Here is a 15,285-nt window from a genome sequence, read left to right on the forward strand (position 1 = left end):
ATCAAAAGAGCTGTCATTGCCTTTTCTCTGGCTCTAAAACACCCCAGTGAGTGACGAGTGTATTTTTTAATGGTATCTTCTAGTAGTCACGTGACAGTATCGTTTACCCATTACTGTTGCGTGATCTCCATAACGACCTAGTAATTTGTAAACGTGAAACATATTAAAAACTCCTCTTCCTAAAGCGACTGAAGAGGTTCCAGTATTTAACCGAAGATCTAATAAATGACAAACGTATGACATCGTGTTGAAATCTCCTGCCTATCAATTTAAGGGGTTTCAGTACCTATCCGGAGCTCAAACCTAACACGAGGGGACCCAGCACCTCGCCCTCCGCTGCGTCACCTCTGCCCTCACTGCTGTCATACCCCGTCCCTCCGTCCGTCAGCCCCGCCCCGCCTTTCCCCGCGCTGCCACTTGCTCGCTACTACCCCGTCCTTTTCCGCCCCGCCCACTCTGCCCGTCTACACCACACCCTCAAACTGCTATTTCTTCGCTATTTCTTGGCTAACTTCTCGCCTCTCTTCTCCTGCCGTCTATGTAAAGGCAAACAGCCGTCTTATCTCCACTCGCGCGACCAGTTATTTCACACTTTGGAGGAGGATAGAGCCGATTAGAGAGAGAGAGAGAGAGAGAGAGAGAGAGAGAGAGAGAGAGAGAGAGAGAGAGAGAGAGAGAGAGAGTCACTTTTGTCTTAAACTGCACTTTATGCGATATGGAAGTGTTTTGCCCTTTACTTTTTCATACGTATATATTATTTTCCCCTCCCTTTGCTTCCCCTTATCACGCTCCTCTCCCTTCCCCCTTCCCCTCTCTCTTCCTCCCCTTTTCGCGCTCTCCTCTCCCTTCCCCCTTCCCCTTCTTTTGCTTTGCCTCCTCGCGCTGTCCTCCCCTTCCCCCTTCCCCTTCCTTTCCGTCCCCTCTTTGCTCTCTCCTCCCCTTCCCCCTTCACCTCCCTTTCCTTCCCCTCTCCGCTCTCTCTTCCCATCCCCCCTTTATCTCCCTTGGTTCTCCTCTTCACTCTCTTCCCCTCTCCCTCTTCTTCCCTCCTTCCCCTCCCTTTCTTGGCATTCTCTTCTTCTCTCTCTCCTCCCCTTCCCACTTCATCTCTCTTTGCTTTCCTTCCTCGCTCTCTCTCCTCCCTTTTCTTACCCTCTTCGTTTTCTCTCCCTTTCCCTTCGCCTTGCTTCCCCTCTTCGCGCTATCCTCCCCGTCCCTTTCCCACCTCGCCTCCCTTTCCCGCTATGCCCCTTCCTCTTCCTCCATGCTTAGTGTTGTTGCTCTTAAAAATCAGATTGCAAACACTGGTGTGGTAATTACAGCAGATGTGGCACCATAAGTCAGGGGAATTTTTATCTCTGCGTGTGTTTACCGGCAACCCGACACTCGCATTGTTGTTGTTGTTGTTGTTGTTCTTGTTTTTTTTAGGCTGTGTAGTTCGAGGGGCTTTTATTAATTCATAGATGTTGGTTTTATTTTATGTGTTTGTTTGTTCGTTGTTGTTTTTGTTTTTTTTGTCTGTGTATTGTGTGTCGACGAGGTTCTTGCTTGTTGGTAATTTAGTTGCAGTAGTGGGAGTGTTTTTTTTCTACTACTACTACTACTACTACTACTACTACTACTACAACTATTATTCTTTGTCTGTAGAGGGAGGAAACTTGAGAAAAAGGGTAGAGGTAGAAAAAGAGAACACAAAGGTCAGTGACTCGAAATAAATCCACGCACTCACTTACTCACGCACTCACTCATTCTCTCACTCATTCGCTCACCCACTCTCTCCATTTACTGGGGAGACACCATTCTCTCTCTCTCTCTCTCTCTCTCTCTCTCTCTCTCTCTCTCTCTCTCTCTCTCTCTCTCTCTCTCTCTCTCTCTCTCTCACACACACACACACACACACACACACACACACACACACACACACACACACACACACACACACATTTTCCCACGCAGTGCACGTCGTCGGCTTGCACAACACACACACACACACACACACACACACATGTACACGACAAAACTTAAGTGATGAGGTTTTACTGAGGTGTTTTTTTCTACTCCGTAACGCCACATGTGCTCACTCCGCTGTAGCGTGAGTGTCTTTTGGGGTCTTTGTGCGCGAAGAAGGGGGGGGGGGTGGCAGCGAAGGAAAAAGTGGGAGGAGAAAGGAGGGAGGGACAGACAGAGAGAGAGAGAGAGAGAGAGAGAGAGAGAGAGAGAGAGAGAGAGAGAGAGAGAGAGAGAGAGAGAGGAGCTGTAGACAGGACCGTGTGTGTGTGTGTGTGTGTGTGTGTGTGTGTCCTATTAAATACCCTTGACTTGGTATTTACGGTACGTTTTTTTTTGTCTTTTTATGTACACATGTATGGGTCCTAGCACTCTCTTATTACTTTAAAGTCGAAAGAGCTTTTGTCTCCTCCTCCTCCTCCTCCTCCTCCTCCACCTCCTTTCTCTCTCCTCTTTTTTTGTTCTGATTATTATCTTTAGTATTGTTATTTTCATTATTGTTATTATTATTTTCTATCTTTTCAGTGTTTATTTGTTAACTACCTCTCTTGCTCTCATGCTTATTTTTCTTTGTTTCTTTATTATCATGGAGTTTATCTCTTTTCAACCACATTTTTGGGGGGGGCAGAGTTTGGTTGTATTATCTATTCCAAGGAGGAGGAACATTTTTTTCTGTCTTAAGATATTACGGAAAGGAGCCAGTCAATTAGTTTGCCTGTCAGTCAGTTTATTACCTGATCAGTCAATTTTTTTACCTGATCAGTCATTTTTTTTTACCTGATCAGTCAATTTTTTTACCTGATCAGTCAATGCTTCGGTCCGTCTAGTCCTTTTTTTTTTTCTTCTCGCTTCGTCCTTTTGCCTCTGCGACTTTTGGTATTAATTTTGTCAAAGTAATATTTCCAACTACTCTCCTGAAGCCCTAAATTTTACATGCATTTTGCCCACGTCAAATACCGTAAGTTATATTTCGAAATGATTTGTTTAGACGTCATTCGTGTTTGGTGTGGAACTTAGAATGAATCACGTCTGCCTCTCATCAGCAAATTATCCACTGATTTGTTTTTTTCTATAAGTAAGTTACGATAAATTAACAACTAAATCATCAATCAGGGCGCCACTCCATGCTATATTTCGTTCCGTTATTTTAATTAATTCAACAAACAAAGAGAAGATGGCGCCGCTATAAACACTTGCCTGCGCCATGACGGGCTGGGGCCGACTACCATCCAGGCCCCCTAAGAAAGCCTACCGGCGCTGTAGGCGTACACCTAAAAAAAAAAAAAAAAAAAAAAAAAAAAAGTCAGGAAACTATACGTCTGTTTGGATATATAAGAAGATGTTAGTGGAATTTAATAACTGCTACACGGTCAGTCTATACATTGCAACATCAGTGCTTTATTTCGTTCAGTTATCGTAGTACTGTAAACCATAAACAAATTATACATTCTTGTAGAGTTATGAGGAGTTGAATAAAGTAATCATTGATCAGTCAGTAATTCATCACCCGATTAGTGTTTTATTCCATTTCAGCATTTATCTACGAGTAAGAGTACCACTTGAATAATGCTTTTGACCTCCTAACAATTAATCAGTTCGACACCACATTCCTCGTTCGTCTCGTCCCATGACACAGACCGTAAGGAAGTTCAAATTCATAACAAAGATTGATTTTTGTCTCCTGGTGTCTTTATGTGTCTATTCTTTATTGGGGCAGCATGTACCGGACAGTTGTTTGTGTGTGTGTGTGTGTGTGTGTGTGTGTGTGTGTGTGTGTGTGTGTGTGTGTGTGTGTGTGTGTGTGTGTGTGTAGTTTTGTTTTGCCGTGATTTGCCTATTAAATTTTAAATAATGTTAAAAATACATATGAAGGAAATAAATAATATGTTTCCGGAAAAAACTTAGAGTATCAAATAATGAGTTTATGAGGAACGTCCTAAAGAATGAAGAATAAAAAGAAAAAAGAAAAGTATCAGGAAATGCTTCACATCCACGTCCGTCAACCTGACCCGACGAGACAGACAAAACCGGAAAAGTCGCTCCCAGAGTCGTGGGGCGAGTTTTACTTTTTGTGTGTCTGTGTGTTCCAGCCGCGGGTGTTCCGGCAGTCATTCCAGCTTGACCGTCCCGAAGACTAGAAATATTAATATTAATCCAAAAGCCGGATTTTTTTTTTTTTTTTTTTCAACAGAACACAGCCCGCTGCAATCACTCCCGAAACAAGGGAACTTCTATATATAATTGTTAAATGCATCTTTTGAGGATTTTAAAATTGTGTTTTCTATTATTAAACAGACAAGTACGAGTTCGTCAACTGATATATATTATATATATATATATATATATATATATATATATATATATATATATATATATATATATAAATATATACAAAATGAGATAAAAAAACATTAAGTATTGCCCAAGATGCGCAGTCATCTAAACATATGATTGTCTCAGTGGTGTAAGGAATAACTTTCCTATCATATTAATAGCTACGAATTCTTGGGAAAGGCAATTACTGCATGAGTTATCCTGAGTGGGTAATTGTGTTGAGAGCTAAAATAATAAATATCAGTCTTCCATCGTCTTCGTGTTTCAAGGTTCAGCGGGCCCAGCTACGGAGTCCTGGGCGGAGGCAATCACTATAAATCATGATGTGGAAGCCTAAGAAGCGTAAATCGTGCTAACCCTGTGGCTGCTACCGGTCTGAGGCAAGGGATCCACATTCAGGGAGATGAAATCGAGCACCTCTCCATTGCAGCACGAGCGCACGCCTCCAGCTCAAGACCATTTCTTTAACCTCCCAGCATCCGAAGGCTTCACATCCATCGTAATGGTTTGACGTCTCTCTCTTCACTATTACCCAGAAGCGTGCGGGTTCAGTGTCTATAGTCAGATAAAGGAAGAGTAGTGGAGGAAAAGGAGCATATAAAAAATGAGAGTGTAAAGGAAGTGGATTGGGGGTGGAGCTTCACAGGGGAGTTGGATACGGGGTGAAGGGTGATATCCAGAGGGGAAGAGGGATATGACTGCAGTGCTGGAGGGGGTAACAAGTAAGTGGGTGAGATGGGTGAGCGTTGTGTGATGGTGGGGTGTGTGGCGGTGGTGGTGGTGGTGAGGGAATGGGTTGTGGGTGTTATTCTGGAGGCGGTGATAATGGTTGTGTAGGTAGATGGGTGGGTGGAAGAGTGTGTGTTGATGGTTGTGGTGCATATGTGGTTGTGAACTGGAGGTGGTGAGAGGTGAATGAGGGGGTGGTGATGGGTGTGTGTGGAGACTGGCGGGGTGATAGGTGGGTGTGTGGGTGTGTGGGTGGGGACTGGAGGGTTGAGAGGTGAGGCTGTGGAGGGGAGGAGCGGGGAAAGGACGAGCTGAGGAAATAAAAGTAGAAAATTTGCATAGACAAGAGTTTAACCAGTAAGTGGAGCCCCGAGAACAACGATTACTATTTTTTTTCCAATGCGCTCTCTCTCTCTCTCTCTCTCTCTCTCTCTCTCTCTCTCTCTCTCTCTCTCTCTCTCTCTCTCTCCTTGTTAGCATCTCGACAGTATTTTCTTTTTGCCAACTCTGTCTCACTGCTTAACCTAAAGAATTGCTTCTATAACGCATCTTTCTCCTCCTCCTCTTTCCCATTCCCTCCCCTTCCCCTCCCCATCCCTTCCCTTCCCCGAGATGGAGAGTTCCTGTATATAATGATGACGTCAACGCCCGCCTCATGGCTATCAGTAAAAACAACCACAGTAGATGTTGTTGTTTACTCCATAAACAAACAGAATCCCCGATAATTGCGTCATAGCTTTAGTCCGCCACGTAAACAACGGACGGTCAGCCGCGATGACATCACTGCTTGCATCACTGCTGAAGCCTGCCAAGAGTGCACGCGGCGGGCTGCTCCCCCTTGTAAGGTAACCCCGGGAAGGTGAAGAGTTATAGCTTGGATTAGATAAGAGTTATCAGCACCCCTGCATCAGGTGGCGGCGGGGGGCGGAAGCTCCTCACCCGTCAGCCACACCTCGCCCCCTTCCCCCCACGCCCCGCCGCACGCCCCGCTACGATTTTTATTTCTTCACCGGACGTCACCGTGCACGCCACACGTCTCCATCTAGGCAGGGGGAGCGGAGGAGGGGGGCGCTGCTCAGGCGGGGGCGCGGCCTCTGCTGAGGGGGACCTGACATCCGCTCTTAGTAAAGTTTTCCTTCCTTGTCGTAGGGGGAAATGTGGCCAGGTGGGGCGGGGCGGCCTCTGCAGCGAAGAGCAGGTCTCCTGGGGCGCCGCGGACCCCCGGCGGCGAGGGCGACGGCGACGGATCCCAAGTGGGCGTTTGGCGGAAGTTGCTCACACTGACAAACCCCAAGGCGACGCTCCCTGCAGGTTGTTGAGCTGAGGGAGCCGTGAGCCCGTGTGGCGGACTGACAGTTCGAGGGTGAGCCGGGGCCCGGGGAAAGGCTGGACCCGAGTAGAACAGTGGGTGTTGGCTCTATTTAGTTACCCATTATTGGGCCCGGGACTTACTCACTCAAGAGCCCCTCTGTTTGTTGTGGGTCTGAGGCGGGATGAAAGGCTCAACCCGCCACCGCTGCCTGGCCGAACTCCCGCCCCTGCCGCCTCGGGCAGAAGGGGCGGCGCGGCGCGGCCGGCACAGGTTGGGCTCGGCCGCACAGGGGCTGTCGGCACCCACGTCGTCGTATTGATGATGGTAAAGTGGTGTTTGATTAGCGGCCAGTTGGTTTCTTCTTGTGGTGATGGGAGTGGGCGGACCCACACCCCGTCACCTCCCCTCCAGCGGGGCGTCACAGGGGCGAGAGTGGGGCCGGGGCCGGCCACTGTTGACCCACGCGCCTCGCCTCTCCACGCCGTCATTATGCTCCAAGTTTTTTTTTTTCCACTCTGCACCGACATCAACTTTTGTTTTTACGCGTTTTAGCCCTACAAGTAAGTGATGCGTCAAGCCGCTGACAGCCGCAGGTACACTGCTCTGGCGCCGCGAGGCTGCCTGTTGGGCAGCAACGCGCCGCACAGGGCCTGGCAGGCGGCGGGGAAAACAGGAGATGATGTCACGGTGACACCAGCTGGGCGCCCTCTGATAAGTCAAAACTGTTCCCGACCCCCTCCACCGCCCTTCTGCCACCCAGCACACACACACACACACACACACACAGCAACGTCCCTCCCCTCCCCTGTATACTACGTATCATTCTCAGTTTTTAGCGTAATCGCTAGCACATGAACAGCACAAAGTGATGTGCTTGTTTTATCTTCCTCAGACGTGCAGGAAATGGAGTCGGGGAGTAGCAACATGTGTGGAGGAGAATGGAGAGGAAAGAAAAGTGAAGTCCAACACAAAGTTTATCTTAGTATTTTTATTCCCGTGCGCTAAACACATTCAGCACATCAGACCTACTTGTGGCAGCGGTTAATGGCTTCGCTCAGTGTTCATTGTGTGTGTGAGAGAGAGAGAGTGAGTGAGTGAGTGCATGAGTGAGTGAGTGGCTCTCGGTGTGTCAACAGGAAGAGTTTTGTCTGGCGATGTCCTCCGCCCCTCTCACCTCGTCTGCCATGCCTTGCCCTCCATGTCTGTGCATCTCTCTCTCTCTCTCTCTCTCTCTCTCTCTCTCTCTCTCTCTCTCTCGAGTTATTTTTCATTTCTCAGTGCCCCATTTTGTTCATTCTTATTTCCTTTCCTCCTCGTTCTCTTACTTGACAGTTTTCGATACAAAGTGATTCGATGTAAACCGCGTATACTCTTCTATTTATAGGAATGATGAATAATAATCCACTGTCATACTTTTACATAATCTTAGCGCGGACGTTTACGTATAAAGACGTTGACCACTACGTTCATACAGCATTTAATATCCTTTTGCCTGCCCATCGAGGATCCTTTTGTAGCGACGGCTCAACAAAAACATCGATTACTCGCTTTTGTTGATCCGAAGAGCGTATACCAAAGGCGTATGCGACCCTGCTCCTGCCCCTGCCCTCCCCTCCCTTACCCCTCATCAGCCCCTCCCTCCCTGCCTCCCCTTGCTCCCCTGCTACTCTTCCCTCACCCCCTCCTCCCCTCCCTTCCCTTGTTCCATTTTCCTCCCCTCATAGAAGCCTTACAATAGGAGTGTTGTTTGTTTCCCATTGTTGTTGTTGTTAGTTGTGGTTTTAGGTGCTTTTGAGGGTAAGAAAATAGAAGAAAAGAAGTTAAAAAGAGGCGGGTAGAAAACTCCTCCAGAGAAAGAGTAGATAAAGGGGAAGAGAGAGAGAGAGAGAGAGAGAGAGAAGGACGAACATTCCACATCAAGCACACACAGAGCTTTGACTGTCCGCCTGTCTCTCTCTCTCTCTCTCTCTCTCTCTCTCTCTCTCTCTCTCTCTCTCTCTCTCTCTCCCGAATAGGACTGGCACTGAGATGAAGAGGAAGAGGAAGACGAAGGGTGGATGGGAAGGGGAGGGGATAAGAACAAGGAAAAGGGACGTTGAGAAGTTAGTGTGAGAGGCACCTTGTTACCTGCGTCTCTCTCTCTCTCTCTCTCTCTCTCTCTCTCTCTCTCTCTCTCTCTCTCTGTCTCACGTATACACAAGGCTCCTTCTATGGTCTCGTTTCTCTCTCTGTTTCACGCGTCTTTCATTAAACCTGACCGTCCTTTTATCGTCTCTTCATCCTCATAATCTCCGCCGTAATCTCAGTGTTTTCGCCCGCTGCAATAACCCGGCCGTCCACGCTGTTTTCTTGGCTCTCTTTTCTCCCCCACTCTTTTTTACACACCACCTTCCTTCCCTCAAGCCCTCCTATCTCCCCTCCATATTTTGACTACTACCGCCTTATCGCTCCTCCTCTACTTTCAATATTCATGCCCACTCATATCTCCCCTTCTTCCTCCCACTCCCCCTCCTCCTCTCTCCCCCTTCACGTCCCTTTTACTTGCCACCATCAAGAAGAAGGGGGTGTTAAGTGCCTCTTCAGGAAAACTTAAGTGGCAGTGTTTTGCGGCAGGGCAGGGAAGGGCCTTGAGCGTGTGTTTCTGAATGCTGAGTGACCGCCCCCTCGCGAGACCCGCTCAGGGAGGGTTGAAGTAAAAGGTCCTGTTGACACCTTTATGTTATGTGTGTGTGAGGGGGGGGAGGGGGGGAGAGTGGCTATGTGTTGGGAGAGGGTGCCTGTGTGTGTGTGTGTGTGTGTGTGTGTGTGTGTGTGTGTGTGTGTGTGTGTGTGTGTTTCGTGAGGGCCACATCTTACTTCCTCATCCACACACACACACACACACACACACACACAGAGGAGGAGACGTTGTTGGCGTTGTTGCTGTCGCTGCGTTATGACATTGGACCCGCCCGAGCACTCTAGCAGTAATTAAGAGTAACGAGAGACAGGTGTGCGCTGCCTTGCCCCTCACTCACCGCCCCACCCACGCACGCGCCCATCCACACAACTACCTGCCTTCCTTCATACCTACCTGCCTACCTATTCACCTGCCTTTCTCTTCATACTTACCCATCTACCTATTTTCCCACCTATCAATCGGCGTTACATACCTATACCAATATTACTACCTGCTTATCTATCTTTTTGTCTATCGATCTATCTACTTACAATCCTTGACACCTCCACACCTATCTATTTATCCAACTACCCACCCACTTACCTGTCTACCAATCTACCTGCTTATCTCTCTCTCTATGCTGTTTATACCTACCAACCCGCTACCTGCCTATGCCTAGCTACTCCCCTTCCCAATCAATACCTGCCTGCCATCACTTAGCACCAGCACGAGGTATCAAAGTAAACAATCTGTATTTTCGCATGTTTATTTTCATTATTTTTAGCTGTAACACTTGGAACTACTTATATTTTTGTTTCTTTTGTTCTTTCCTTTTATTGATTTTCTTTTTCTTTTTTTGTGTGTGTAATGCATGACTAACTTCCTCGTCTCTCCCTCAGGTGAAGCGGCAGCGCCTGGACACGGAAAGAGACTCTGCCCAACACAGGTGAGGCCCGGGCAGGTGTGTGTGTGCGTGCGTGCGTGTGTGTGTGTGTGTGTGTGTGTGTGTGTGGAGGTGAGGGGTGGGGCGTGGAGGGGACAGGGTATGCTTGTCAATTTGTACTCACCCTTCCAATTAGTACTCACATCAGGGGAAAGGGGACGATTCAGATAACTAGGACTGATGTAGAGAAATCAAATCTAAGTATGATAGTTCTTATTTTTTGCTATTTAATTTTTCAAGCTCAACTCATTTTTTATGTATTTTTTTTAGTATTGTATATATTTTGTCTCATATGCGTACTAATTGGAAGAGTCCTGCGTTGCGGGTCGTGTCATATCGCGTGCTCATCCGAGGGTGCGACACGTTTCCAAGACCTGTTTGTCCTCACGGTAGCACGGACGGCGAGGGAAACGTCTGCCGCCACCTCTCCTCACCCAGTCCCGTTTTGCCTCTCTGTAACCGTAATAGTTTATGCTGACAAAAAAAAAAATACTCTTCCACTCATTCAAAGCAGCGAGTAGCGGGCTTTTTTTTTATTGTTGTTTCCTTTTTTAGTGCCATTTTGCTGTCTCCTTTGCTGTAAAAAAAAGGAGTAGTAGTTAGTTAGTTAGTTAGTTTTTGAGTTCTGAGAATGTTGCTGATAGTCACTAAAATTCATGTACCATTTTTTTTTTTCGAAGTAACAGATATAATTGAAAAGTTAAGGTGAATCAGAAAAAAAAAATACTAATAAATTTCTACTGAGGTGAGAGGTGCCATTTCATTTTTAGGATTTCTTTAGAAGGGAAATATTTGCGTTCTTAATTATCTCCGTTTAGTTAGTGTGTGGCATATGAATTTTTTTGGCTTTGATACTTACTGATGATAAGACGAATAAGATATGTGTTATAGAGTGTAAATATAAACAGATAATGATAGTTAGTTAGTTTTTGAGTTTGAGAAGCTAAAGAGTTCTTCGATATATTCAGTGAGGAGACTTATGCTCGTATTAGAAGACATTTAGCCGCCCAAGAACACATATTTGACAAGGCTTTCGTAGGAGTTTTGGGCATTTCCAGGGGTAGTTTTATGACCCTGGTGGTAGTCTGACCCTTCTTCTGTACCATGAACCTTAAGAAACACTCCTTAAAACCCGACAGATCCCCTCTTTGACCTTTAGAAATAGCTGATGTGAGATGGCAAAGCGTCTTGTAACACCAACCTTAGAGTAGCAAGGTTTAAGGGAAGGGAGGGAATAAAGAGAGGGTGATGTGGAAAGGGAGACAACAGAAGATAAAGGAGAATAGATAGACATAATCCTTCCGTCCCTTCTCATCTACCCCCCCCTCCACCCCATTCCCTCCCTCCCTCACACCATCCTCACGCTAGAGAAGGAAATACCGTCATGGCTTATGGTGGGATGTGTGTCAGATTACCCCCCCCCCTCACAAACACCCTCTCTCTCTCTCTCTCTCTCTCTCTCTCTCTCTCTCTCTCTCTCTCTCTCTCTCTCTCTCTCTCTCTCTCTCTCTCTCTCTCTCTCTCTCTCTCTCTCTCTCTCTCTCTCTCTCTCTCTCTCTCTCTCTCTCTCTCTCTCTCTCTCGTTATCTTTTTTATCGTCTCCCTTTTTGTCCTTGTTTTCACCCTTTGCCTCCTCGCCCTTTACCTTTTCTTTCCCACCCTTTCCCTTGGTACTAAACCCCTTAATGGACCTATAAATCCTTCCCCTCATCACCCTTCCTGCCCTTTCCACCCCTTCCATTCCCTACTCGTCCCTTCCTCTATCTCCCTGTCCCTTCCCTTCCTTTATCTCCTTCCAGAGGAGAGGAGAGGGATAGGGGGGGAAGGGAAGAGAGGAGAGGAGAGGGATAGGGGGGGAAGGGAAGAGAGGAGAGGAGAGGGATAGGGGGGGTGGAAGGGAAGAGAGGAGAGGACAGAGATAGGGGGGAAAAGGGAAAAGAGGAGAGAAGAAGGAAAAGGAGGGAAAGAAAGAGAGGAGAGGGGAAGGGCAGAAAAAAGGAAATGAAGGAGAGAAAAGAAGCTCCCCCTGCAACACCCCAGCTCGTAAAGAACATGAGGGGACGTGTCGCGGTAATAATTGTCTATGAAGGTGTGATTAGTAGTCCAAACACGGGGGGGGGGAGGAAGAGAGAGAAGGTTGGGGGATTTGGGATGTGTTAGTATGAGGAAGGTTGGGTTCTGAGGTGAAGAGGTGTGGGATATGAAGGGTAATGAAGGAGTTGGTTAGATGTGACGGGTTAAGGAAGAGGAGGAGGGATTGGTGGGGTGTGAAGGGTGAAGGAAGAGGAGGAGAAGGAGGAGGAAGAGGAGGAGGAGGAGGTGTTGGTGGGGAGTGAAGGGTAAAGGAAGAGGAGGTGGAAGAGGAGGAGGGATTGGTGGGTTGTGAAGGGTGAGGGAAGAGGAGGAAGGAGGAAGAGGAGGAAGAGGAGGTGTTGGTGGAGTGTGAAGGGTAAAGGAAGAGGAGGAGGGATTTGTGGGTTGTGAAGGGTGAGGGAAGAGGAGGAGAAGGAGGAAGAGGAGGAAGAGGAGGTGTTGGTGGGGTGTGAAGGGTTAAGGAAGAGGAGGAGGGATTGGTGGGTGTGAAGGGTGAAAGAAGAGGAGATGGAGGAGGAGAAGGAGTAGGAGGAAGAGGAGGAAGAGGAGGTGTTGGTGGGGAGTGAAGGGTAAAGGAAGAGGAGGAGGAGAAGAAAGAGGAGGGGGTTTTGTTGGTGTCTGTGGGGTTGTGAAGTGAAGAGCTGGAAGTTGTGAAGCAGCGGGCAAATACAATTCTCTTTTCCGTGTTTCCTTCGTGTTTCTAGTGCAGAGCGTCTTGTGATAAAACCGGAGCCCTGAATTTTTTTTTTTTTTTTTTTTACAGCAAAGGAGACAGCTCAAGGGCACAAAAAAGTAAACATTAATAAAAAAAAAAAAAGCCCGCTACTCGCTGCTCCTAAAAAATTAATTATGTTTTTCATCCGCTTCAAGGTACTTAGGAGACTGGCCGATATTGATAGTGTACTGCATATAACGTGTCTGTGGCGTTGTGTTGCCAAAGCTTAACCCTATCCGCTCCGACGTTTTCAAAGTTTCGCGCTCGTAACATCGTACTCATTTATCTGAACAACGATAACGCTCATGAACACTAAGTACTGGCACCGAATCAACAGTGTAAAACAATAATGAATAATGAGTGAAAAGAAGCTAGTGGAAAGTTTTAAAAAAAAGGGTATAAAAAGTGCTGAGGGGGGGCCAGATATGTACCCCCTCGGGTCGGATAGGGTTAAGGGTGATGAGGCGAGGGGCCTGCACAGAACTCCCATTCTCGTGTTATCTAGCAAAACATTCACGTTCATCATCACTATCATTGGCGATGTACTAATTGATTAACAATGTTTTAGTATTTCATAATGCCGTGTGTGTGCTGGTGTTACTAATATTTCTTCCCCCCCACTCCCATTGACATTACTATAGTGTTACATAATGACGTGTTTGTGCTGATGTGTTACTAAGATGTACTCTCTCTCCCCGCTTAGTGCTGGCTCATGGCTCGACCATCATCTAAGGTAGGTGGCGCGGGAGGCGAGGTGGCGGGGAGGGACGCGGACACCACCCATAGCAACCTTCACTGCCTTGCTGCTGTACATTACCTTATTTGTTCTTTGCACCTGTATAAAAAAAAGCCTTGGGAGGGAGGGAGGAATGGAAGCTCTCCTCTATACGGGTGATTCGAGAGGAGCAAGCGGGCAGCACTCAATAACTTTAATTTGCTTTTACTTTAGTTTATTTGCTCTTAATACTTTGTGTAACACGTTTTTGGTTAGTATTGTCAGATGCTCCCTCCCCTCAACCCAACTATTTCCAAAGGCCAAAAAGGAGGTTAATCGAGTTCTAATGAGTGTTCTTTTAGGTTCACGGTACAGAAGAAGGCTCAGACTACCACCAGGTAAGTAAAGTACCTGGAAATGCAATGTAACTCTAGTAAAAGTAAAATTCTTTGGCGCAGAAATGTTTAAGAAATGTTTATATAATTAGGTTCTTCATCTTTCCCCTACACAGTTAGCGATGGCGAGGGAGGCAAAGAGGCAGGGAGGGAGCTGCCATCACTTATAACCTTCCTTCGCTGTATCTGTATTGCGTTCCCTTTTCTTAGTATCTCTTCATCTTTCTCTTCTTAACGGGCGGCGACTGACTGGTAGAAGTAACAGGGATTTGTGGCGCAGGTGACAATGTAACATACTCCCAACGTGCATGGGGAGAAGAGAGAGGCTTCCAGCACGCTCACTCTCTCTCGCACCATTTCCCTTCGCCTCCGTCCCTCAGCTTATCAGGCAGAGAAAGCGAAGATGAGACAGAGGCGGTAGGGCTGAGATACGCGGATGCATGTTGGGTAAAAAAAAAAAAAAAGGGTGACAAGATGGAAGAAGAGGTGGTGTAGGAGAGCCCAAGAGGGAGAAAGCTTAGGTAAGAATGGCAGGGATTAGTTAGGTGTATGTAGGGTAACACAAAGGTGGAAGAATGAGAAAGAGGGAGGGAGACAAGGCAGGGAGAGACGGGTGGCAGGGTGGAAGCAGAGGTGGTGTAGAGGTGGCCGAGAGGGAGAGAGTTTAGACATGGGTGGAAGAATCAGAAAGAGGGAGGAAGGGAGGGAGACATCAGACAAGGGTGGCGGGGTGAGTCAGAAACAAGCTGGATGAGGTGGGGGGGGGGGGGCGCGGGGGCTGCGTCAGGTCAGGGGCTGTGGTCTGGGCGGGTTCCGGCCTCCCAATTTTCGCCATTTTCAAGGATATTATTGACTGGTGAGAGGCGCCGCCATGTTGGAGCGTCTCTCTCTCTCTCTCTCTCTCTCTCTCTCTCTCTCTCTCTCTCTCTCTCTCTCTCTCTCTCTCTCTCTCTCTCTCTCTCTCTCTCTCTCTCTCTCTCTCTCTCTCTCTCTCTCTCTCTCTCTCTCTCTCTCTCTCTCTCTCTCTCTCTCTCTCTCTCTCTCTCTCTCTCTCTCTCTCTCTCTCTCTCTCTCTCTCTCTCTCTCTCTCTCTCTCTCTCTCTCTCTCTCTCTCTCTCTCTCTCTCTCTCTCTCTCTCTCTCTCTCTCTCTCTCTCTCTCTCTCTCTCTCTCTCTCTCTCTCTCTCTCTCTCTCTCTCTCTCTCTCTCTCTCTCTCTCTCTCTCTCTCTCTCTCTCTCTCTCTCTCTCTCTCTCTCTCTCTCTCTCTCTCTCTCTCTCTCTCTCTCTCTCTCTCTCTCTCTCTCTCTCTCTCTCTCTCTCTCTCTCTCTCTCTCTCTCTCTCTCTCTCTCTCTCTCTCTCTCTCTCTCTCTCTCTCTCTCTC

General features: G+C 47.4%; 1 protein-coding gene across 2 annotated transcripts in view; it reads left to right on the forward strand.

The window, feature by feature from the left end:
- The window catches only part of LOC127007408 (eyes absent homolog 2-like), a 95,814-nt gene that overhangs the window by 22,007 nt on the left and 58,522 nt on the right, over nt 1–15,285 (forward strand). For both annotated transcript variants that reach the window (XM_050878359.1, XM_050878370.1), the window contains exons 2-3: nt 9,941–9,987; nt 13,497–13,526. In XM_050878359.1, the coding sequence (XP_050734316.1) occupies nt 9,941–9,987; nt 13,497–13,526 (77 nt within the window). The remainder of the gene's footprint in view (nt 1–9,940; nt 9,988–13,496; nt 13,527–15,285) is intronic.

This window comes from Eriocheir sinensis, chromosome 3, assembly GCF_024679095.1.
Source record: "Eriocheir sinensis breed Jianghai 21 chromosome 3, ASM2467909v1, whole genome shotgun sequence".
NCBI lineage: Eukaryota > Metazoa > Arthropoda > Malacostraca > Decapoda > Varunidae > Eriocheir > Eriocheir sinensis.